Source organism: Protopterus annectens, chromosome 12.part0 (assembly GCF_019279795.1).
Source record: "Protopterus annectens isolate FY-2018-M chromosome 12.part0, PAN1.0, whole genome shotgun sequence".
Classification (NCBI taxonomy): domain Eukaryota; kingdom Metazoa; phylum Chordata; order Ceratodontiformes; family Protopteridae; genus Protopterus; species Protopterus annectens.
In genome coordinates this window covers 1,287,845,789-1,287,873,420 of record NC_056746.1, presented here as the reverse complement: position 1 = coordinate 1,287,873,420, position 27,632 = coordinate 1,287,845,789, and the positions used below count along the sequence as shown (strand labels likewise).

The 27,632-nt window shown below is 38.7% G+C and overlaps 1 protein-coding gene across 1 annotated transcript in view; it reads left to right on the top strand.

The window, feature by feature from the left end:
• The window catches only part of LOC122817140 (interferon regulatory factor 4-like), a 444,053-nt gene that overhangs the window by 169,784 nt on the left and 246,637 nt on the right, over positions 1-27,632 (top strand). The window contains exon 4 of the mRNA XM_044090337.1: positions 19,601-19,695. Coding sequence (XP_043946272.1) covers positions 19,601-19,695 — 95 coding nt within the window. The remainder of the gene's footprint in view (positions 1-19,600; positions 19,696-27,632) is intronic.

Sequence of the window (27,632 nt, the reverse complement as noted above, 5' to 3'; positions counted from 1 at the left end):
TGACAAAATAAAATAATCTACATGCATTTCTGAAATAAAAGTAATCTATAACTCTGATCATTACAGTTATTTATAATTGTAAACCCTCCACGTTTTCTTCCAAAATTGCCATTTTGCAAATGGGTTATTAGGGGGAAAACAACATTTTGAGCCAAAATTGAGGACAGTTGAGAGGTTTGGATATTCCTAATTCTATAAAGCAATTTATTTTCATGTACCTCTCAACCTCTTAATGCAGGAAATCTGGACAAGGCCAAATATATTGGGGGACATGCAAACAGTACTAAAAATTGCTCTTGTATAAACTTAAGACAGTTGATAGAATAACAGGTCTTGCTTTAGCATGCATTTTTCTGAAGGTTATAACGTCTGAAACTCAATGTCTGTCATTATTTAGTGACTTCATTCCTAAATGATTTGGCAGAAAACCACAAATTTTATGAGGAACAAACCAAAAATAAGAAGCAAAAATCTATTTATTCTGCAAAATTCTGGACAGTTGAGAGGTATAGTTCAGCTGGGGCTATCTGAGTTTGCTGCCCTTCCCCCTCACAAAATCATGGTCGAATGGAGCACACCCCCTGCAGCCATTCCAATGTCCAATTCCTTAGCTATTTCACCCCATTTGCCATAAACACTGTAATGTGCATACTGCTTTACTTCTGTGATGATATGGATTTCATTTGAAAGTTTTATTTTATATTTTACAGCATAAACCCTAATAGATATCTGCTAAACAAAACAATGCAGTCTCACAATGAAAATAGACAGCATTAAAACCTTTCTGCCCTTGAAACTCACATTCATTGAAACAGCATTGAAACCCACATTCAAAGAAAATACATTTTGCCAGTGGCAGATAAAGATTAATTTTGGGCTGTTTTCAAATCATAGGCCCCTTGAACATGAAACATACACATGCTCTTTGATACACCTTCCTGACTGTATTAAATTATATTCCTTGTACAATGCAGTACAGTTGAACTGCCCAATTCATAATATTTCCATCATAAAAGTCTACTCAAACTTCAACAGTCCACCAGTATCATTAAATATGCACGATCTCTGAAGAAGTAAAAGCCATCTAAATAATTCCACATTAAAGAAATCTGTTAACTATTGAAGAGCTTACTGCTAGCAAACAACTTTATATGTCATTGTTTCATCTACAAAGCGCCTGTTGCCCTTGAAGAATAAATTGCTTATGTTGCATTAAAAAAATTATCATGCTAGTAATATTGCAATAGGGAATGGATGGCAAACTGATAACAGGTTCATAGTTACTAGGTATCTTCGCCAAAGAGGACTGCAGCATCCATCCCTTTTACAACAGAGTACAGTATCAGCAATGGATCTACCTACTGTGGGAGTAGAACCCACAGCCTTCTGCATCAAAAGCAAGTACACTTCCTGTTGTGCTGTTTACAATATAAGCAGACTTGGCATAAGCAGCACTAAACTTTTGTTCTCCTGCAGCTCTCAGCTCCTTGTAAAATCTACTCGACACTCAGCTGCATCTCTGAACTTTGCAGCACAAGAAATCTGGACAAAGCCAAAATTTATTTGGGGGAGGGACAAAAGCCCAAAAAACAGGGACACATTTTAAACATTGCTTGTATAATGTTGGAAAGTTGCTAGAATAAAATGCTGTGTTACCACCATACATTTCACTGCCAAGTATTGAACCCAGGTCCCTGTGCAAAACAGCCAGAGCAACATACCACTATGCCAAATCATCTATTTTTATAAAAGAAAGAAAGACTGAAACTTAAATGGCTACCATTTAGTGAATTCATTTCTCACCATAGCTGTCAACATCTTAGCACAAAACACCTGAACAAAGTCAGTAATGGGGGAATACAGGCCTCAAATATTTTCAGTGAGTTCAGTTATCACCATAGCTCTCAACCTTGGCACAAAATCCTAGATGAAGCCAATAATGGGGGAATACAGAGCAAACCCACACAAACACAGGGAGGACATTCAGACTCCACACAGAAGGCACCTCAACCAAGAATCAGACCAGACAATCCATAGCTGTCAGGCAACACTGCTACAACTGCACCACTGCACTACTGTCAGTTTTAAGTAACAAAATACAGAAACCACAGATTTTATGAGGAACAGAACAAATATGAGGCAACAATCTGCAAATATTTTAGAAATGGTGGTGGGTAGGGAATTCAGGCTCTTGTCACTTGGGCCTAAAATACAGGGTTCAAGCCTTATTCTCTACCCACCACCATGAAGCAACTGGGGCATCACACACACATGTATCTGCACAACATTTTGGAGGACTGAAAGATGAACTGACAAAATCTTTGTATCCTGAGAGCCAGCCAGTTTAAACCTACATAAACACAATTAATTGTAAACAAATAGGTCAATTAATTGTTCACTAGTTAGATGACTACTCTGTACATACCTACATACAAATGATCCTAGGGATATGTAACTAGCAGCTCTTTCAGTATACACTACCCCCTTCATTCTAGCTACGGCTATAATATAACTACTGCAATTTATAGACTCTAAATAGGTGATATTACTTTCCTATCATTATATCCAAAAAATGCATTGCATTTTTGTTGCACCCTTCCTAAGACTTTTTGAAAGTCCTGTATTCCTCATTATCTAACCACTGTTACTATTTATATTTTTTTCTGAAACTAAGTCATTATCTGTATTCTTAATTACAAGCTCTTCTTTTTCATTTGTCTTCTTATTTCTTATTGCCCTCTATCATTTTATTCAATTAGCTACCTCACTACAATGGTCACATCGTCTCGGTACCATGGTAGGTTACACCTACAGTCTGCAGCATTTCGTAAACAAAGGTTGCCACCCTTACTGTCATTCTGGAGGAAAGAATAGACCCCTTAGTGCAGAACCTTGTTGTTACTTTCTGTTTCTTTGTGCTAAAATGAAACTTTCCAGTATAGCAATACTTCATAACTGCTGACAGAATTAGTTTACAATGCGTGAGTAAGCCTTGTCTAAGGCAGACTACTCAAGTCTTTCTAATCAAATTGCATGGGTTGGCACTCTGCTCTACCTTCAGGCTCTTTAGCAAGGTTCATGTAAGTGGAATGAATTTCTTACTGTTTAAACTCAATTAACTTTCTGATACACCCAGAAGTAGCTTTGAATATTTACTGCTCCTTACAGACATGCATGTGCACACACACACACACACACACACACACACACACACACACACACACACACACCTACCTGTCTCCAGAAATTCGATCCTGTTTCCCTGATCAGTCCTCCATACGGCGATCCTGTACTCTGCAGCAGTTTTCCCCGATCGGTCCTCCGTACTGGCCTGATCCGCGAATCCTGTCATGTCCTCCATACTAGCCCGTGCATGCTGTGGTCTCGGTTTCCTGTGAGATGTGAGGAGGCTGGAGCCTCCTGCAATTGGTCCAGCCTGTGGGTGATGCAGTCCGGTAACCTTCTGGTTTCTTCAGTCATCACCGCACAGATCTCTGGGTTGGAAGGGTGGCGTTAACTCCCTTCCCTATCCGGACTGCCTAACTGAGCAGTCTAAAGCTCAGGAATGCCTGAGCATGCAGCCAGGGACTAAGCACGCATGCACAGAGTCCGTGATATTTTTTTATTTATTTTTTATTTTTATATGCTCTATGGTGAATGGACTGGGGACTTTATTTTATAATTTATGCACAGGTAGGGGACCCATTTTACAGGTGGGAGGGCTGCAGTCCCGCAGTCCTATAGCACGAGCCGCCCTTGCAACAATGCCAAAAATAAGTGCAAAGCTGTTCGAGTAACTCCATAAGATTCAACCCGGGTAAGTTGCAGCCTCTGCTAGTTACTCAGGTAGAAGACCGTCTATAGATCAGGGATGAGTGTTTAGGTCAAGTTGTAAAATATATACAGTAAGGTAAAGGATGATTTATTAGCAGGTTATCAATTAAGCCGATGTGTACAGCATTTCATTGAGTAATCAACAGGCAGTTTAATGGACATTCTGTGTCTGTAAATGGGCTAATCTCTACTGACATGAAGTGACTTCAGACGTGATTAAAATAAATAAGGGGCTTGCTTAATGCCCCATAGTGTACAGACCTCTTAAATCAGACATTTTCATTTTTGTGTTTTTACAAACGCAGTTTTCCAGTCTTTTGATGACAGAAACTATGTCAATATACAACATAACTAATGTGCGGATACACAGTAGCAAAGGGCTGGCTGGAACAGAAGGAAAATATCTGTATGTGGCTATCACTAACAGAACTGTCTATACATTAAGGAAACAGTGTACAGACGTGGATGCATTTGTTTTGATTTAGAGGTAACAGAAACTGAAAAAGTAAAAAATAATAATTCCATGATAATGAAACACAAACAGTGGCAAAATGGAATAAATGCAGAATCTTAACTGAACACCAGTTGGACAGGATGAAATGGAATGCACTGGATGAATTTTAATACCTGTGTGCTACATTCTTTCTTTCATTGCTTCATCTACAGGTGTCTCAAATAATATGGGTAACTGTGGCACAGCTGACTAAATGTTATTTCAAGTAAATGTGCAGCCAAATAAATGAGATTTGAGCGGACTAAATTCACTGTAATGTGACCCATCCAACTGTGTTTCTACCATCTGACATGAAGCACTTCCATTTGTCTGTATGCCAAACTTCAGAGATGCCAGCATTAGTCGTAATGCGTAATGAAATTTGGAAGAAACCTACTGAAACTGCCATTATAAAGAAAAAAGGTTAAAGGTGGACAAACACAATATGAAAAAGAAGTTCTGCATGGAAATCAGTATGTTACCCTTGTTGTAAATCAGTGTTTTTATACTAGTGGACTGTAAAATGCATACAGCACAGTACAGAATGGATGGTATACCAATGCAGTCTTGTTGTATATACAGCCAGAAATGCAATTTATTATTACAGCAGCATTAGTACAGGTTAAACATGTAACACATACTGCCAAAATTAGGCTGGTATCCTATTCAGCTTCCAAATGTCATAACTGTTTCTCATGCCAAATGTCCTTGCTGCCCATAGGAAGTGCAATAGATGGAACCCCATATTATAGCAAGAAATCCACTGACTAATATATTTGTTATATGGGGTACTCACTTAAGAACATTATATTAATAATGCTGCTGTAACAAGGTTTTTAAATGAGAACCTTGCAATAGCAAGATCTAACAGTGGTCACGTGCCCCAATGAATGACAACAAAGCTGAATGTCAATTTATTTCTAGTTTCCTATCAAACTAACTTTCACTGTGTCTGATTGTGAATTTTAAGCCAGGTGAACATTCTTATGAGTATACATTCAAGTATTTAACTAAATAAACAAATCTCCAGAGTGATGAATTATAGAGACTCACGCTGATAAAGTAAGCATGAAACTTGAGACAAGGCATTTTGGCAACACTTTTAGTTTATATTATCACTCAGAAAAAAAGGTAGAAGCAACTAGATAAACCAGACAATGGTACATGCCTATGTAAAAGTTACTGATTATATGCTAGTAACAGGTGCAGTTAACAGACGTGCAAGCCTAGACACCAGCCATGGACTTTAACTGCTGCATCTGGAATCTTCTTGTATTGTAAAGAATTATGATTATAGTTCCAGTGTAGCATGTGCTGTTCAAGTAGATTTCAAGAAATACACCCCTATGCATTCATCCTTGAGGTGAGATTTTTGAAATCTCTCTTGACAATTCATTAAAAACTAGTTATGATCCCGTTATAATTTTATACATCGCTAACATCGCTCGGGGTGCTGCTGCTGCTTTTTTATGAAGTATTATATTCCAGAGTCACCTCTGACTGATTTAGTGCCCGGTGGGTGTCTCCAATCTTGTGCCCCACCCACTCAACTCATCAGTTGAAGAGCAAAAACAAAAGGGGAGGTGTTACACTCCATTTGCCTGATGCTCCAGCCAGGTCCACACCCCTTCGGCTGTCACCTCCACAACTGAAGAGGAAATAAGAAAAGTACTTGTAGCAGTCAGTTTTCTACAGCAGATTAAACAAGAAACTCTGAGGTGCTTTTTGTACCAGTATTCAGAAATGCTGGTACAGAAAAAAAATGCAGGAACCACATTTCACAATCTAGTTCCCAAGGTGGTTCCCTTTTGCCCCACCCTTGCTGTAGTTCTGAAGCATTATAAGAATTAATCCATCTGACAACAAATCGTTGCCTGAATGATAACATTTCTGTGATTAATCCAGGTAACCGTTGCACACCAGAGACCTACCTGTCTGATCATCACTGCCGGTCCTGAAGCTGATGCTCACAAGGCTTAATCGATGGACTCTATTGTAAAAATAGTCAAGTCTTGAGCCTACATCTCCATTCATCAACACTGCAGCTGTTTTAATGTAGTAGACCTGCCTGCAAGTTAAGGCTCCATCCATTTCCATCCTTTGTTCTTAATGTTTCTTTCATTTTCAGTTTAGAAGTCATTTTTCTTCAAGGAGAGATGCTGTTTTTATGTGTGGTGCCATTCATCCTTTAAGGCATTGTTAACTTGTCTGCATCAGCCAAAGACCGTTATATGAATATTCGATCATTTAAACTTGCAACATTGTTGAGGTAGAATGGAGTACACTGTGATACCTTTACAGTGTACAGTACTACAGTAGCGTACAGTACAATATTACAGTGTACAGTACTACAGTATCACAGTGTACAGTACTACAGTGTACAGTACTACAGTATCGTAGTATACAGTACAATATTACAGTGTACAGTACTACAGTGTACAGTACTACAGTATCATAGTGTACAGTACAGTACTACAGTATCACAGTGTATAGTACTACAGTATTACAGTGTACAGATCTGCAGTATTACAGTGAACAGTGCTACAATATACTGTATTACATTTGCCTTATATGTGAGCTTTTATTGAACAGAATTTTCTGTTTGGAAAATACCTTTGAAGAAGGCATATTTTACATTTGTGGTAATAGTTGGTCTTACTATAGTCAGCCTGTGTCAGTAGATCATCCCTGGCTGGACAACAAGGTGTTATTAGTAAACTACATACTTAGACAGCACAACAAAATATTGGTGTCAGTCAGCCTATTCACAACAGCACAATGCCTGTAAGTGATCAGACAGATATCGTCTTGGCTTTTTGTAGTAGACAGATGTGTGGCTGAGTAATATTTTAGAGATGGCTGACCAGCAGGGTATTACTCCTTATGCTGGAGGTGCAGTGAATCCACATTTCATTAAACTGTTTGGAGGGGCATGGGAACAGGCACCATAAAAAATTAATTCTGATTTTATGAAATAGAATTTGGATTTTTATCAAAAGAAATTCATTTTGATTAAGTATTCTAGAACCCAAAGGAAAATCTATTTTAGTGGCAATTTTAGCTTTCCATTTTCGCTGCTGAAGTCTGAAATTTCTATGGTCAGCTGTGCAATGGAGGTGTGCAGTATATTGTCCCACCACTACAGTGACTCAGTCAATGCCACTCTCTACTCGTATCTTGGGACACATCCCTCTTACGTATCCCCAACCTTTTCAAGTGATCTAATGCAAGGAGCATACAGGGACACTCCCTCCCTGACAATCTGGACATGCCCAACCCTTCAGATGTCTCACAGAATAATCAAACCTAGGTCACCTGAACCATACCAAGGGCTTTCTCTCTCTCTACCACAGTGTGGTCATAACAGAGTAATAGTTAATACTACCCTTTCCCGTTTTCTTTAAATGTTGGTATTCGGTCTGTAACTCTTCTGTAGCACTTCAAAGTCTGTGTTATCTAGCTGTACTATAGCTTTTAGGTTTTTGAATATGGTTGAAGTTGCATCTCTCTAAGATGACATCTCCTTGCTTAATATCTAAATTAGGTTTGCAGCATACTTGTTGCACCAAATCCTCTTCTACACACGTAGAACTTTACCAGAATCAGGGATGTGCCACTGTATGCAACTGCTGACATAACTAGAGTGCCGAATGCATTTGCAAAGGTCATAGTAATGCTTACACTTGAATTGCTAACTTTGTAATACAATAACAGCAACTCTGATTCATGCATGTCCAAAAGAGGGGTAAAAAACAAGTATTCCAAAATGAAAAGCATGTTTAATGCTGTTTTGAAAAAAAAATAGATGTTAGTCTGTTCACCTGTGATGGAGTATTAAGAAAGTTATATTGGTAAGAAAATGGATTCTGACTGCATGGTCACGGCACCATTTTTTTCATTTGTGCTGTCAGCAGCAGACAATTTTGATGTACAAGATGGTATACCAGAAAGGTAGAAGTATTAACAGAAACTGTGATTCATCTGTAAAACCGCGGTGGTCTGAAATGTATAAAAAAACATGTAAAATGGACTCAAACGGATATTATTTATTGCCACAAATGCCTCCTTTGAATTAAGAGATGGTGAACTAAATGGTTTCGCTATAATTAATTGCATCTCAATTAGACTTTTGATTAATCAGCATAGAAAGATCTAACCAATGCCCCCAGACAATCCTAAATGATTATATCATGTCCCCTTGTGCCTTCAGATGTGGGTGCTACCTCCTGATCTCTTGATATGCAATCTCAGAGGTCAAATAAGCTTGGAGAAGAGCGAAACATAGAAAATGAAAGTAAAACTCACCTGTTCCCAGTTCTCAAAATCATGCAAATTCAACACTGAAAGCAAAGCATCTGTGACACAGCAATTCTGATGCACTTCAATATTAATTACAATGCTACTGGGACGTTTTGAAATTCAATGAAACACTCCACTATTATCTGTAGTGGTTCTAAATGTCTACCTCACCATAAGATGTCTTCTGAAACAGTTGTAACAAGAAACCACATTCCAAATGGGGTAGAAAATTCAAATAAATGTCTAGGAGGCAGTAATATTATACAATAGTTATTATAAATCATTTCTAGTTATGCATTCATAAGATACTATACATTTTGTTTTATAAAACATGCTAAATTGTTAACATACCTCTCAGTTTCTTAGCATAATAAATTTGGAGAAATCCAGAAGTAATGAGGGGATAAAGATCCAAAAAATATGGACAGGTTTTAAATATTGCTCCTGTCAACCTATCAAGTTTGCTAAATAACAGATTTTTGCATTAGTATGCATTTCTGAAGGATATGAAGTTTGAAACTCAAGTGTCTGCTGTTATTTAATGGCTTCATTCCTCAATGATTTGCTCAAAAATGCAAATTTTATGATGAACAGACCAAAAGTAAGAGGCAAAAATCTGGACATTCTGTGAAAATCTGGAGAGTCGAGAGGTATGATTGTCAGCAATTTGCTTTGCTCTGGCCACCCTGTAGTGCAGCATAATCACTTTCTAATAAGACTCAAGGCATGCAAAAATTACAAGCAGTGTTGGTGACTCCCTGGGTGTGAGGAAAGTAAATCTGCTTTTTGTCTGTGAGGTGCTTAAACTGATAGAGCTGATTTCTGTTTTACTTGGATTTCTGTTTTACTTGGATTTCTGTTTTACTTGGATTTCTGTTTTCTGTTTTGAGAAATCTGCTTGGCCTGGTGTTTTTGCTTTATGTGGCAGATGAACAATTAAATTACCAAGGCTGCACATTTTACATGTTTTTTTCATTGGCTAATTTGTTTCTTGAGCAATATCTGTGTCTTTGTCTTTTCTGACTTGGTGATTTTAAGCTATCAACCCTTACTGTAAATTGAGATTTATAAGCTCCTTTCTTTCTACACTGCTGTTTAAATCTTTGATTATTCATTTACCTTTCCTTCTGCTTATTTTGAAAAACAAAAAAAGTGCACCTTGCCTCTAATTGTCTGTTCTACTAATTTACTTGCTCTGAATTCATTATATAGGTAGCTGTTGGATTAACTAGAGTATTTTTACACTCTAGCAAACTCTTTTCTGTGATTTTACATCAAGATGACAGTGAATTTCCCATCTAGTGGCGGTGTGTGGTAGTTTAGTTTGTAATCCAAATCCCATCGAGCCACGCGCTCGAGAGACTTGAACCTCAGCACTGAAATTAATAGGACATGCTGGAGGGACAGATTCATAACCCAGAGGCTCCCTTCACTCTGGAATAAAATCCCAGTCCAGGTTAGGCAGAGTCCCTCATTGACTCTCTTCAAGAGGAATCTTGATGAGTGGACGGGAGATGTTTACCCCGGGTATCACTTCTGTCTCACTGTTAGACAGAGGCACAGTATACTAACCTCGAAAAAGGGCATAGCAAAATTCATTTAAAAAGGGTGGCAAAAGCCAAACACACTCTGGCTAGGCTTATAAATGCCCTAGGGCAGATAGTCTAATATGAATCTATGAACCTATAGGTTGAGGAAACACACTAGAGATTCCTGCATGTAGTTATTTCACTGGTGGTGGTGGTGGGGGAGGGCTTATTAACCAGCTAACCTTGTTTTTAGTGCCTTTATAAATTTTGCATAGTTGAGTGGGTCTTGGCTCATTTCTACAATGCAAATTACTTTTCTTGATCACACTTTTATAAGCTGTTTAAAGTGTACTGCTGTTATCTTGAATGACTTATTGCCTTTCCTTAAGTTTATGTTTGTTTGTGGCATTTCACTCCGGACACTCTCTTACTATGCTTTTACATTAGGAGGTCTGGGGTTATTCATCTAGAGGCAATAGGTGTTTGCCTGGTCTATCTGAATCAGGAAGCACACAAAATAGCTATTAAGTGTAGTTATTTTATCGGCCAGAGGGCTCACTAGTCAAATTTCTATATTTGCAGTGCTTGTATAAATTTGGCACATTTGCATGGAGCTGCTTGCTGTGTCAGTGCCCTGTACGGATGCAAACATTTAGAAACATTGCTTATTTTTCATTACACTGTGAAAGTTTACTGTGCTATTTATTGCTTTTTTTGCACTTTAAAGTTTAAAGTTGCATTTTCAAAATGCTGTCAGGGTTGCTGTTCTACACTGAAATACATTGTATCTAGTCATTGTATCTACTGTTTCTTAGTATTAGGCATCTGTGTGAGGTTCCATAACACTTCTCCAAACCAGCTGTACTCTTGTAGCAGGGGAAGGCTGTTTTCACCTATAGTATGTGAGCTTGGAACTGCTGGTGGAAAGCTCATTGTGTACTTTCCTCATTGGTCTCGGGGCATAATTAGTGTAAAACTTGCTTTTTTCTGATCATATATAAGCCTCACATTTGTGAGAAGCTATTTTTTATGCAGCTGCAGTTACTGGTGTCTTTTATACATGCAATCACCAGAAGTTGAAATGTCCTTATAAAAAACAACTCAGAACTTTACTTCAGTTGCATGTTACTCACAGGACAACTAGTTTGCATAGTGAGCAGCATTTATGCATTTAGTTTAGACTATTTAGATGTACCTTACCTTATTATAGCACCCCGTACTATTCCTGCTCAGAGTGCATCTGGTTTGGGCCCTGGACAGCATCGCTGTTTAGCTTAGCTGCAGAATACACAAAGAAAGCACCTTCTCTCATCCACTTGCAAACACCCTTGCAAGTAAATATTAGGACCTTCAATCATGGATGGGCACTTTCCTGCTATCTCTGCATCCAGCTTGGTGGACATGGACATCCTGAGGCAATGTAACAATTGTCTTATTTGAACTGATAACCACTTAATTCTTGAACAGCCAATACAGACACGAAAAGCAGCAAACGGGTTGTCAGTGACTCACACACATCAATCACTACACCCATAAAGGACTGCATACATAGACCCACATATGCTGAGATGCTCACATGTAACTTACCCAAAACTCAAAGGCCTCTCTGGCGCAGTCCTCAGAAGCTCCACATGCACACAAGCAAGACATTTCCCATTAGAACACATAAGCCACATTTCAACTTGTCTCGACTACCAAGTCCATCAGGAGAAACAGTCCAGACTCCAATATTCTAGTCATAGGAGACTCCATTGTGAGACACTGTGAAGTCTTTGTTACCACGTTGGATTAGGGGAAGATTACAGTTAGTTGTCTGTCAGTGCCCAGGATTTATGAGATCATGAAAGCAGTCAGGTCACTTTCCCCTAAGTACCAGTATGACTCAGTCATAGTTCATGTGGGTTTGAATGACCTGAGATGTACCTCCTTGGACTATTTGAAGAGAGATGTGATAGAGCTCTCAGAATATATGTCATGCACAACTATGACCTTAGCACTGGCCATCATTCTACTGTCTCCAGGTATGATGCCAGAATACCAGCAGAAAATGATCTGTTTTAACAATTGGCTTAGCTACTGGTACCATTCCAAAGGGCTGCAATACTTGTTAGCTTGGGAGAACATGGTTGACAGGCCACACTGTTTTGCCAAGGATGGTCTTCACCTGTAGGCTTTCAGATATTGGTCAAAACATTATCCAACCCATAGTGCCCTTTTTTTAGGCATTGCCAAACAAACAAACCTTCCATCATAAAAAAGCTTTTCAGGACAAGCTGAAGGTGTTACTGGTCGGTGCTAGGAGTGTCAATGAAGAAACTGCACTCTCTGGCAGTTCACCTGTGCAGCTAATGAAATGTGGTTCAAAGCCACAGAAAGCACTCCGGCAGTGCATGGCTGTAATGCCTTTCATACATTCCAGCCATGTACTGAACATGAAAGAACAAGTGGCAAAGGTGTATCTACCTACATAAAGGATAAACACACCTCAAAGCTGGTCAAACAATATGACATGCTTGACCTACTCCATGTCCAATGATCCATTGGAAAAATCCATGACCATATTCTTGCTAGCTACGAGTCCTGAAGTTACTATAATCACTCACCATCCAGCCCAATACCATACTCATGAGTGATTTTAACTACCCCTCCATTAATTGGGAGGCATACATGACCACTAACATAAGGCTCAAAGATTTCTTGACTTTGTAAATTCAAATGCTCTGGAGCAGCTAGTCTGTACCCACAAATCAGGGAGAGTTCTGCACCCCCCTACTGTAATGTCTTAACTGATAAGATCAGATCAAAAAGTGGTCGCCCTTGAAATAAAGATAAAACAAGTCCCCCTACCTAACCCCAAAAACTTTAAGAACTTCTGTAAAGTAAATTGCACCCTATTACTGGATGACATTTCCAAGCTCCCCCAAATCCAGAAAACTCAGAAACCTAGTCAAAGGCATACACAAAAGCCTTGTATGACCATATGAACTACATAGAAATGGCAGTACCAGACCATAATAAGCCCAGGTCAAACCATAAAAACAAGCCACCCTAGCCACCCTGGTGGACCCCTGGTATTATCAGGTTGTACAAAAAAAAAAAACAGAAAATTGTGTTGAGAAGTAAGAGGAGATGTGCACAACAGAGAAGTAAGTCCCCCATTAGTGTAAACAGGTGAATCGGAGAACTAGTCAAGTCTCTGAAAACAGACTTTGAGGTACAAATAGCCTCCAAAGATAGTGATAATAATAAGGCATTTTTCAGATATGTCTGCAGTCTTAAGGGCAATGCCAACAATGTGTGGGATTAGTTGTAGATGGTACTACCTAATCTCAGCTCAAAGGTATACCAAATCTGCAGGCTGATAAATTCAGCTTAAATTTCACCTCCCCCATCACTCGTAGTTTTCCCCCAAGAAATGCCTTCCACCACACCACTGCCAGTTATTACCAAAGAACAGGTTACCACTGTGCCCTCTAAAGCTAAACACACAGCTTCAGCAGGGTCTGGCAATATACCAGGCTGCCTCTTAAACAGCATAAATCAGGACTTATCAGGCCCATTATTTAACCACAGATTCTGTATTGGCTTTGCTCCAATAGAGTGGAAGACAGCAACAATCATCGGTCTGCATAAAGGGGACAACCTACCGACCCAGGAAATTACAGACCCATAAGTTTGACTAATCTTATATGTATGACCATGGAAAGAATAATCATGGACCTGATAAACAGTGACATAGAAACCTCCAAACACTGAACCCAACCCAATTTGGCTTTGTCAAGAGCAGGTCATGCCTACTGAATCTGATGGACTTCTTTGGGAAAGTAACTAAGGCCATGGATGAGGGTAAAACAGTACATACTGTCTACCTTGATCTGGCCATGGCATTTGACACAGTTCCTTACTCAGGTATTATAATTAAACTCATAAAGCTGAGCATAAATCCCTATGTCACCAGATAGATATCCAGTTGGCTCACACACAAGACACGTGTAGTTAAAGTGGGTAAATCCAGATTCAGCAGGAGGCGAGTTTCTAGTGACGTGCCACTCAGCTCATTGATGGGACCAGTCATGTTTAGAATATACTTCTCTTAAATCAAGGTTAATGTGGAAGGCAGCTGCTCTAACTCATCATATTTCACCATTATACCCTATAAAACCCTCTTCACCAGGCTTCCCACAGTATGTGGCTACTCACTTTATTACTCATCACTTTCAACTCACTTTTTACCACCACCTTCAAACCTTATCTACACACTCACCCACCACTCCACTACACTACACTCCATCCCTACTACACACCTACTTTATCATATCTGCACAATTAATTGAAAACACAACCATCCACCTATTCAAGCCACCTATTCAAGCTATGATATTTCACCACTCATACACCCCCACACATCCTACACAAATGTTACCTACTCAACAAAAAACACTCTCTCTGCTTCTTACTCAAATCTTACCTACTACATCTAAGTGGGGACATCCACCTCAATCCAGACCCCAACTCAAACACCCACACATCAATCCAACAGCTTAACTCAAACTTGCTAATAACACCCCCCCATAAATCAAACTAACTCTGGCCCATTGTTTCTGAACATCAACATCAGAAGTATTATCAACAAAGCATCTGACTTCCGAGCTACCCTTACATTTTACTCCCCAGATACTGCAACAGTTACCAAAACCCAGCTCAAGACAATAACAAAAGTGAAGAATTTCTACCCTAGGGATATAACATCCTTAGAGCAGACAGAAATAACAAATGTGGTGGAGGCGTGGCACTCTTTTATATAAAAACTATCTAAACATACAACATTTTTCCATTACTCCACCCAAACTCACTGACCTGGAAATACGCATCTCGTGTTTTCAACTTAACATGAATAAGGCCAGCATAATCATAGCAGTATATCTCACCTCTGATAACAATACTCAATCAATAGAAAACCTACTCAGTTGGGTATCCTCTACCATAAATCATGAAACAGTCATCCTGGGTGACTTTAACCTAGACTGGGGCACTTGCACCTCCATGAACCCCACCAGTCATATCAATCTATTCAGTTTCACTCAACTCATATCCACTCCAACTTGAATTGACAAACACAACAATAGACCCTCAGTACTAGACTGGGTACTCTCCAATCATCCACACCTTTGCTCGCAATTTGGTTGTGTCCCTGACTCCCTAAGTGACCATTCCCCCACCTACCTTATTAGACACAAAACTAACTTATCCAAAAAAAACTATCTATAAAAATATTCGCTCAAAAAAAACTTTTTCCACAGATGCATTCAACTACCTTCTGCAACATCACAACTGGTCCCCCTTGAAACAACTTTACTTGGATGAGGCTGTTGCATACTTCAGCAATTCATTCCTAAATAGACACCCTTGATGCTATTCATAGAAGGCACTGCAAATCCACACCAACACCCTGGGTAACAACAGACAGCTTAAACACTGTGAAACAAAGATATAAAGCTTGGCACACACATCAAACCTGCAAAACTGAAGCCTTCCTCCACAAATACCATCAACTGAGTAACTTAGCCATAAAACAGACTAGATCTGACAAAAAAAAAGCCATACTATACCACACTACAACAAAAACATAAAAACAATCCATAAAAATTCTGGCTATCCTTCAAACAACTCTTAAATCCTGATCAAACCACTACACCCTCCCCTAGTAACTTAAACACCAACATAAGCACAGCAACCCAATTCAGCACATATTTCACTCTATTCTGGCCTTAGTTAAAAATTACAACAAAGACCCTCCTATCATCCCCTAAATGTCTGAGCACCAACCCGCAGCCTTCTCATTTCAGCCTGTCCCAAATATTTATATCAAAAAACTCCTTCTCCAACGAAAACCCGCTAGACTCGCTGTAGACCAATTTCCAAGTGAATTTCTTTGACTAGCATCAGATTCAATCTCCTACCCTATCTCCATACTAATTAATTGCACAATCATTGAACATTATGTACCAAAACTCTAGCAAATTTCCCATGTAATACCCCTACACAAAGGTGGTCAGTCCACCAAGTTATCCAGCTATAGACTCATTGCCATACTCTCCATATTAGCAAAATACTAGAAAAATGCATACACTCTCAACTACTGTTCTGCCTAATACAAAACAACTTCCTGTCCAACTCCCAGCATGGATTCAGACCTAAACACAGCACCACCACAGTCCTTTTAAGTTTCACAAACACCATCAACCACCATAGAAGTAGTAATGGAATCATCTCTTCCATCTTCTTGGATATGTCAGAAGCATTTGACACGTATCATATCGAAAACTACTACTTGACTTAGCATCTAGCCATCTCTCTCTAGTTTCCATTACCTGCTTTCACAGCTATTTGACCGACCAACAACAATCAATTATATGGAGCAATGAAATCTCTACACTTCTACTCATCACTATTGGAGTCCCACAAGGCTCTTTTCTCGGCCTCCTACTGTTCTCCATCTTTACAAATAGCCTCAATTGTACAGTATGCAGATGATTCCACTGTCATCTGCACAGCCTCCTCCTGACCAGACCTCCTATCAAAGACTCTGTCTGCTTTCACAGAAGTAGAACTTTTCCTTAAAAAAAGACAACTCATATGTAACCCAAATAAGACAAAGCTTATTATATTCTCAAATAACAAACTCCCAAATCCCCCTTCATCAATGCAAATACTGTCATCCAATAGAACTATAATCAAACCAGTAGATAGCAGAGAGCTACTTGGTGTCACAATAGACTGCTGCCTGAAATGATCCCTTACCATTAAAAAAGTACATATTAAAAACTCGGATGCCTATATAGGTCTAGAATATTCCTCACTTCATTAACTAGACACGCAATTACCAGAAGAAACCTCCTCTCCACATTATTATATGCCTTACCCATTTTCTCTAATCTCAGAAAGACTGACCTATCTAAACTTGAAACATGCTACCACAAAATTGCTTGTTTTGCTGCCGGCCTACATAATAGAATCAACTGATGTACTGCCTTGAAACAATTACACTAGATCAAACTTCCAAACTTACTACCACTCAACCAGTTAGCTATTGCCAACAGCATCCTGTACCAACCCGAAGCCTGTCCTGCTCTGACACACCTAGTACATCCTTAAAACACTATTCAGCCCCTCTGCTCATCTAATAAACTGCTATTACAAGCTAGGAAAGCCAATAACTCTTTTGGTGAATCCTGATTTGCATGTCAAATAGCAAAAATTTTGAAACACACTCCTCAACACATACTTAATACCCTCTCCACCTCACAATTCAAACTCTTTCTTAAAGAACATCTTAATCAGCAACTGGCACTGTTCCTGTATCACCCCTGGATAACTCTGGCTCTTTTCCTGTATCACCCCTGGATAACTCTGGCTCTGTTCCTGTATCACCCCTGGATAACTCTGGCTCTGTTCCTGTATCACCGCTGGATAACTCTGGCTCTGTTCCTGTATCACCCCTGGATAACTCTGGCTCTGTTCCTGTATCACCCCTGGATAACTCTGGCTCTGTTCCTGTATCACCCCTGGATAACTCTGGCTCTGTTCCTGTATCACCCCTGGATAACTCTGGCTCTGTTCCTGTATCACCCCTGGATAACTCTGGCTCTGTTCCTGTATCACCCCTGGATAACTCTGGCTCTGTTCCTGTATCACCCCTGGATAACTCTGGCTCTGTTCCTGTATCACTCCTCGGTAACTATCTCCATATAGCTCTGTCCTGCTATACATCTTATTTTTACTCTGTTTAAACAAGCTCTTTGTATCTCCCAGTTCTGATTTGTATATATAACATGGTTGATTTTATACAATGAACAAGGTCTTACTGTATATAGGCTTACCTGTTGTATTGTTTTTTGTTTTTTACTATTGTATATTTCATTTTATTTCTATTCTGATTATGTATATATATTTTGATTGTTCATACTGATAGTTTTTTACTTTCATTTTTTGGGGCTTTCCCCCAGGGTCTCCGCTGAAAAGGGGCCTCTGGCCCAGTCAGACTAACCCAGCAAACAGATGTTAAAATAAATAAATAAAATAAAATGACAAAGTTTGCTACTGACTGCAAGCTGGGGGCAGCATTGAATCCCCCAATGATGTAGATATAATTCAGGAGGGTCCAGATCAGACAAATGATGCGTGCCAGAACTATGGCCTAAAACTAAATGCAAACAAATGCATTATCATATCATTTGGAAAGTCAAATGCTCATGAAAATGACAACAGAGGTAAGAGATCTAGGTACACATTGAGATAGTAGTCTGAACTTGGACTGCCATATATCCACAGTGGTGAGGAAGTCCTTCTGTGTGGCACAACTTATAAGTAAGGGCATGGCATCCAGATCCAAGGAAATTGTAGTCCTGCTTTTCTCAGTCCTCAGTAGCCCAATAATCGAGTACAATGTGCCATCTAGAATGTCCTTGATTAGGCACTTACAGCAGCTGGAGTGACCTCAGAGGATCCTCATAAAGAAAATACTGGGTGTAAATCCCTTTACTCTTTCTCCTACCGACTATTAAGGGTGACCTACTAGGCACTCACAAATCCAGCCCTAGTCAGACAGCACAAGGGTCACCTGATCTAGAGACCTAAACCTTGTCAGCGACTCAAACAAAACACGCTGGAAAGACTGATGTGTGTTCCAGACATGCTCCTCCTTTGCAACAGGCTTCCTGTTCACATTAAGCAGAGCCCTTCCCTAGCCCTCTTCAAATGCAGTTTGGATCAATGAATGGGGAGTCACATATTTACACCTGGGGTAGCATCTATGTCCCTTATGGACAGGGGCATTTGGTGAGATACTCAAGGCATAGGCACAAATCCATGCCATCTTCCTGCTCCTAGGAGCCATATATTGAGTAAAATTGGGTTATAGTGGCTAGGCTTGTAAGAGCCCTTAAGCTGTTAACCTAGTAATATTCTATGAACCTATGAACATCAGAAATAAAAAACAGACAGGTTGTGAAATGTTTTCATTATGATAAATGATTAGTTTTTGAGTACTCTGCTAATATCTTTGCTAGGGATATGCTGAATGTAATTTAGAGAGAATAGCATTAAAGCTGTCAGTGACTCTTAACTATCCTATTTCCTAGAACTTTTTTGAAGTCCCTGGAATAGCAGAAATTCCAGATTCACATTTCTTAGCTTCAGTGAGAAGGCCAGGCAAATAATATAATGCATGTTATACATATAAATTATTTGTAAAGGAAACGGAGTATTCAGTCCTTAGTGGCAGTGAAATAGTCAGGTGTAGACATTTGCATAATTTTACAAAGTACCATTAACACAGTAAACTCTCTAATGTGTGACAAGGAAACACTAATCTTAGAATAAAGAGAAATCTGTGGTATGCAATGAGCCATAACATTTGTCTGTTGCTTAATTGTTTTTTAAACAGAGAAAGGCAGCAGCCCACAACGCGTAGTGGAGTATGGCCATCCCAGGTCACTGAAGCAACAGCACTGTTATCCTGACATCCCGTTTAATGCTGAAGTAAGCAGCTTTCTGTATTTCTGTTGACATTTTTAATATGATTGATGGATAAAAATGCCGGGGGGGTTAAACAGCACAGTGCTTGAAAAATCTTGCACTTCAGGTTTGGAAACAAGTTTTTGTTGAATGCCAATAACAAATTGAGTTTAATGCTTCTGTACAAGATATTTCATGAATCAAACAAACCACACCCCCCACATATTTCATTTATCTGTTTGTTTCTGCATTATGTTAATAGCATTCCCCACTGACTTTAACAGTTAGTTTATTAACAGGCTGAATAGGACTTTAGTAGGTTGCATATCTTTATGAAAGCAGTGTCTTCTGAGTGGATTGTTATTACAGCATCTGAGATAAATTGTATTTATTTATCCCTTGCACTTTAATGCATTGATGTAGTTTTGTAGGGTAGTGAGATTGTTTTTTGAGTTTTATATAGTATATTTAGCTAATTTAGACATTTAAAATTGGGTCATTTTTTCCAGGAAGTTAATTTTTTTTTACTGGCTAGTTGCAGTTCGTGTTTCATGTTGTACTTTATTCATCTATTATTTCATTTCTGAGTTCTAGATGGTTGAAGAAGAGGTTGTTTTTTTCCTTTTTGAGTGTTTTTCGTATACAGGATATGCAAAGTATATTTACTTGCCTTTTTATTTTCTTACATTGTACTGAATGGAAATTATGGTCCATGTTTTGATTTATTTTTTATTTTATTTTAATGTCATGTAGATTTAGATTTGGGTTCTTTTAGGTGGGCTAGTATATTCTAGGAGTCAGTGTCTATGTTTTAGATGTGTAGTATATATCTTCATGTTTAATTTTTACTAATTAACATAAATATGGCAGGTTTGGGGTAACTTTAGTACCCTTGATGAATGTCATTCAAAAATGCACTGAGTTTTTAATATCTTTTGTGATAATGTAAGTACAGGCAAAAAAAGTGGCTACACAGCATACTAAACATGTGTCTGTCTCTGCCCCTCTCTCTCTCTGTCTCTGTCTCTCTCTCTCTCTCTCTCTCTCTCTCTCTCGCGCTCTCTCTCTCTCTTTGTATTTCTACTCGCATCCACCCACCCACCCCTACACACATGCTTATGGGAGGTCATGGTATACTTTGTTCACAAACAACACTTTGCTGTTAATCGCTTTTCTTCAGCATTGACTTATACTTGACAGTTTCCATTCTGGGTAATGTAGACCAGACTGGATTGTATCTATCTATACAAGGTTTTAATATTACCATTATGTGTCTCTGTGACTTCCTGAATGCTGCAGAGTACACTGTATTGGAGAGTGACAAGGTTCATTGCCTATGCTGTGTGACTGTTAGAGGATGAAGGGAAAATCATTTACATTTTCAGATATTGTTTCTGTATCTCTCATACTCCCTGTGAAATACAATTAACTACAGTCTCTTTTTTTATTTGTTTCTTATGGCCTTTACATTCTCACCTTTTGCAGTATTCAACACAAACTAGTTCTTATAGGTTCATAGGTTAGTACTAGGCTAACTGCCCTTGCGAGCCATTTTAACCCTAGCCAATTATCCCCTGTGAGATTCAAACCTTGTGTTTGTAAGGCAAACACCTTAACCATTAGGCCACCCTCCCAACCTTGTAAATTACAATTGACGTATTTGAAAATATACTATACACTTGAAAATTAATGCTGCTAGTTATTTTCTATTTTTTATGTGCCACAAAATTACATATTTCCTGTATCCAAAATGTTTATGTCATTTACTTTGAAGAGCTTAGGAATGTTAGCCACTGTTTGCTGAATACTGGAATATAGTTCCATGTGAATGCCGCTGTTAGACTGATTCTGCATTCTCGTTGTTTGTTCTGAAGTAAAAAACAGATCATGGTCAAATGGGGCCCTGGGCCAGGTAATGGACAAGGGGGGCATCACCCCCCCCCCCCATGCAGCAATTTGTGTCCCATTACTTGGCTGTCGCTCCCGAAATGCCATAAATAGAGTTCAGGACTGCTTTCTTCTTTCCTTTTACAGTGATCACAGAGGTTTGGGTTTAATTTTAAAACTTTCATTTCAAATTTATAGTACAAACACAGATGGCCATTGCTAAACAAATCAAACAGTCTTGTATTGAAAATAATCTTAGCATGCGCAACAGTAAACTTATCTTCCCTTGGAACTCGCATTCATTGAAAATGCATCTGGCCAGTGGCCCATTAAGTTTACCTTGGGCCCCAGCTTGTTTTCAAGCCATGGGCCCCTGCACACATTTTTAGGACCATGCATAAATACATGTGTTCTTTGATTCATATTTCTGATTGTTTTACATTATATTTCTTATTTAATATAGCAATATTTGTTAGAGTGCATTTCACATTTTTAATTGTGAACATTTTTCCAGTAATAACTGAAACAAAATGTATGAACCAATAATGACAAAAGTACCCATTTCAGAACATTTCAACAATAAAAGGCCACTCAAACTGGTCATTACAATCCACCAATATCCATTCTCATTTCAGATGTTCTTCGTGTGTTGCAGTCCTCACTTTTAGGTTATCTGCTTGCAGTAGTCCTCAGTCGGCCTGATTAACAAAGTCTTGGGTCCTGCGTCAGTTGCTGGCCCTTCTTCCTGGACATCAGATCATCAAGGGTATAAAATATGCAGTCAATGCCATTACATCAGTCTTTCTTGCTGTGCAGTGCCAGAAGCAGAAGCAGTTCGCAAGTGCCGGTCGGCCGACTCCTGAAATTTTCATTTTCGAGTTTCAGAACTGAAGTCTTCAACTAAAGCTAAGTACCACATTGGGGAAACTTTTTCTTTCTCCTTACTAATGTCAGTAAAAGTTAATAATTGCATGCAGGAAAGCAAATACCTCATAAAGATTTTCATTCATACTGTATTGCTTGCCTAGGCCCTTACAATTGTGCTTTATTTAATCAGCACACTATCCGTTGTTGGTATATTTTCGCCTCTAAATATTTCAGTTCTCAGTTTAATTATACAGAAATGTCATCGGTTAGCCATCCGACTACCAGGATTCTGAAAAAAACGCAAGGTTAAAGACAGAGACAGATTGCCAAGGTCCAAAACTGCCGACGACGCTTCTCCTAAGCCAGTCGCCAGTTTGCCAGTACTCAGTGAGGCGCTTTTGCAGCCCCTGATACCTGCTACTTCTGATTCACAGGCCTCTACTGAGACCCATTTATATGTCACGAGATGCTTCAACTATGGAACCTGCGGATGTCTCTACCTTGGATGGGTCTGGAGCCGCTGTGCAGGCACCGGCTTCTAAGGGTGTATTCAGGCCTACGGACTTGCATATTAAATCAATGCCTCCTTCTTCTTTTAGGCCTAAATCTCGAACCATGCCTAAAAACGATGCCCAGGCCGCATGCTCAGGCCTCTATGCCTAAAAAACAAATAAGAATGGCTGAAGATCTTATAACTCTAATCAGGGGAAGCCAACCTTCCCCTTCTAAGAGACCTAGGAATGAAGTTGTTTATGAATCTTCTGAACAGGATTCTGATTTTTCTGATTCTTCTGATGATCTGGATTTGCCCTTATCTACTTATGAGGATTCTGATGCAGAGGACTCTATTCCCTCTGCTTCCCCTCCAGAGGATTTTTCTTTTGGTGAAACCTGCCTGATAAAAAGTATATATATATTTAGAAAGCTTGTGAGGAAATTATTACTCTATTTTTGTTTTACTTGGATCGCTTGTCTGTGTACTTAATAAAGGATTTTCAACTGGAAACAGACTGCCTGCCTTGCTTGGATTACTTTCGAATACTTAGTAATGCTGTACAATTATATATTTTCTATTATTATTTTTTGATTTGGTTTTGTTTTGACTTAAGACGAGTTTAAGTTCGTTACTTTTGCTACTATCGTCTGATCTGATTAATATACAGTGATTAACTAGAAATATATGGACTGAAAATCTTCCACACGGAGAAGTTTCTTAGCCTGGAAAGCAAGTCAATGATGAAATTTATAGGGGCCAATGAGAGACAGAGGAAAGCAAGAAGCTTTTTAGTCTGTTTGGATAACTAAGTGAATTTAGTCCTTTGACCTTTTTTGGCTTGAGAAGACCCTGTTTTTGGACCCACTACACTTTAGTGGGTTGTTTTTAGACTTCGGGGATGCCACGGAGATTACATGTTTTTTCTTTTGGTGAAACCTTACATACACTAAGGGAGCATTTCCACTGGGAAAGCCAGGATTTTTCTGATTAAAAAAAGAGGCTTAGGGATTTCTTACTCCTGCCTCAGCATAGGCCTTTAGCTATTCCTCCTGTACTAGACATTGTTGATGCTTTTTCAGAATCTAATTTGGCCCCTGATTCTTTGCCTCCTGCTCCCAGAAAACCTGACAGATATTACAGGGTTCCTGAGTCACACAAGTTCCTTTTTAAAAATCCTACTGTGGATTCAGAGACTATTTCACAGGGACCCAAGGGCATTAAGGCTTCTACTGCTAAAAATCCTACCCCTTCTGATAGAGACTCCAGAGCACTGGATATATGGGGTAAGAAGGTTTACACTTCTGCAACCTTGGCCATTAGGGCTTTAAACTGCCAGTATCATATGTTAAAGTATCAACAACATGTTATTGGATTGCTTAAACAGAAAATTATGTTGATTTTTGACTGTGCAGAAAATAAATAATTACAGGATTTAATGCATTCTGCTGAACAGGTTGGAAAACATACTTTGCAATGTGGATTTGATTCTTTAGAGGCTACTTGCAGGGCTGCCGTTACTGGTTCTGTGCTCAAAAGGCATGCTTGGCTTAAGGAGCAATCTTTACCTGATCATGTTAAAGCTAAATTGTTGGATGCTCCCTTGGCAACAAGGCTGAGGAAGTTCTTAAAAAGTTGGAAGATAAAGATAAACTGTTAAAGATTTCTTACAAGTTCAGCCTCTTAGATTTAGTAGGCACTGACCCTCTAAGAATTGGTCCTTTCCAGCCTCTTCAGGGTCTTCTCAAGCCAAACCCAGACATAGCAGAAACCCCAGGTTTCATTCCCAGGGGACACATAAGACTAAGCAGTGTGGGGTTTCTGCACCCAAATCAGGGAGTAGTAAGACTCCCCCCTATGGAAAACAGTCTCAATGACTTGCTTCTAGCAGGGGTGTCCAACCTTTTGGCTTGCTGGGGCAGCATTGAGTGAACAGAAATGGTCCTGGGGCCGCATATAAAATATATCATATACTTAACTCTCTTCTTGCTCCGGAACACCACAGTCGATCTCCTGGCTGTACTATAGGTACATTTGAACAATGAATAAATGTAATAAATGCCTAATATTTCCCTTAAAATTCTAATTCTCATTCTAATTCTCTAATCTAACAGTTAACTCTAACATCTTACTTTTATGTATATATATATATATATATATATATATATATATATATATATATATTTTTTTTTTTTTCTTTCTTACAAATAAACAGATATTCACTACAGGACTAGCATTTCTCACTGGGAAAACCATTCCAGCAGTCCAACTATGTAAAATGTCAACATCAGCAGTCCTACAATACTATAATCCACAAAAATAAGCCAACAAATTTGCAATAATGTAAAGAATTCACATTACTGACTTAATAAAACAATTCTGAATAAGCTACAAGAGGGTCTCACCCAAACAAATAACTGGTGCCAGAAATATGGCCTCAAGTTAAATGCCAAAAAATGCATCATCATCCCCTTTGAAGAGAGTGATGTCCCCACAAATTATCACATTAATAATAATGTTGTAAGCATGCAATAAGTTGTATGGTACTTGGGCTCCCAGGTTGATAGAAACCTGACTTTTGACCACCACATTGTCTCCGTTGTAAGGAAAGATTTTTACATGGCCCAATTCATTAGTAAGGGTATCTCATCCAGGGACAAGGAGGTCATGACATCCCTGTATTCTTCCTTTACAAGAGCCATTATTGAGTGTGATGCCCCTTTTGACATGTGCCTCAGCAAAACACCCGGCCAAAAGAAAGACTACAACCATTTCTGCCAAAAAAGGTCAAAGGACTAAATTCACTTAGTTATCCAAACAGACTAAAAAGCTTCTTGCTTTCCTCTGTCTCTCACTGGCCCCTATAAATTTCATCATTGACTTGCTTTCCAGGCTAAGAAAGATCCTGCCTTAAGAGACTTCCTCTACCTCAGAAATACTGGTTATACTTAAAATGCTCACTACAAAGACCACAGCCTTCACTGCAACATAAACAAGCCACTTTTTATGGACAGGTTCTTGACACAAAAACCTTCAACTTCTGTAAAAAGCTCCTCTCATTATCAAACAATGTAGTTCAGCAACATGATGGCTGGAAGGATAGCCATAAATGTAGTCCTTGGGTAAGTAGAATAGCCTTCATCAAACCAGATGAAAAATCCACATACTAACCTTTCCCAGCTGGATGGCTAAGATCTAATATTGGTTACTCAAGTCTAGTTGCCCAAGAAGAGGGGCATGTTTAACTTAGAATTCCATTTGCAAAATTATATTCAGTATACTTATTAAATCTCTTTATACACACACACACACACACACACACACACACACACACACACAAAAAGCCCCTACTTGTAAAATAGGCAACCTCAGTAATCACATGACACCCACTCACTGAATTAAATTGTCTGGAAGTCAAAATATCTGAAAAAAAAAATCATAATAGAGATGGATTCATCCATGTAATTTCCCACCACCAAAAGGACCATCAATAAATCAACAAACAACTGCTCGGCAAAAAGTAAATCAATAAGAAAACCATAAACTATAATGCTACATACTGGTGTAAACATATAGCTTGTGTCAATCCCCAGGTTAATCCATACCAAAAGATTGTTTCAGAGCTTCAGCTATGTACAAACAGCTTTCTCCTAAAAACTTAACTCATTGATATTTGCCTTGCTGTAATTATAACTGTAAAAAAAAAATGTTTTTAAGTTTATTCTGTACCGCAATGATTCTCACTGTTACGAGATGTAATCTCTGCCATATTGTATGAGTACTACATCCATAATTTGCTGTCTCTCTCTCTCATGTATTATATTGTTTTGTGTTATTTTTGGAGCTTTTCTCCCCAGGCCTCTGCTGAAAATGGACCTGTGCCCAGTCGGACTTTCCCGGTAAACAAATGTAAAATAAAATAAATAAAAATAAACTTCCCTCCAATCTAAAGCAGTTTGACATTCAGACATTTTAATTTGTGCAGAAGTTACTCACAGACTGACAGTTTACTGAGCTGTAATGCTGACCTTCACTTTAGAAAAAAACAGATTCCCAGACTTTGTCAATAGCTCAAAGTGTAGAGAGGATTATTTATTTATTTTTGGAAAACATCTTTAAAACTGTTAAATTGATTACACACCCAGAAACACAGAAAAGTTATTGTGATTATGTAAACCACAGACTGCTGCAAGAAATCAAAGTCACATTAGCACTCTATGCTTATGTCCAAACAGATGAATCATACCTGTCAAGTAAAGTAGCTTAATAAGAAGGTTATTTGCAAGGTTGCATGGCAGTTTATATTGGAAATAAGCAGAGATATTAAAAAGGCTCTGTTTTTCATAATTATGCCGAAAAGTCTTCCAAGGTAAATACAACTTCTGATTTAGTATGGAGCCATACCTCTCAACCTTAGAGCAAGAAATCTGGACAAAGCGAAAAATAAAAGTGGGACACAGGCCCAAAAATAGTTATGCATCACAGACACCATTGAAACAACTGTAGCTGCAAACATTATACATCACTTATAATCTTTCTATCCCATTATTGTCAGTTAAACATTATATGGCTCATTCAGTCCTGCCTTCTTTTGCATCAAAGAAAACTATGCTTTGAAATGACAAATGCATTAAAAATAATACATAAAACACATTGATCAACATCCTGCAACTTCCTACCTGCAAGCAACCACAGAGCTTTCACTGAAACTAGG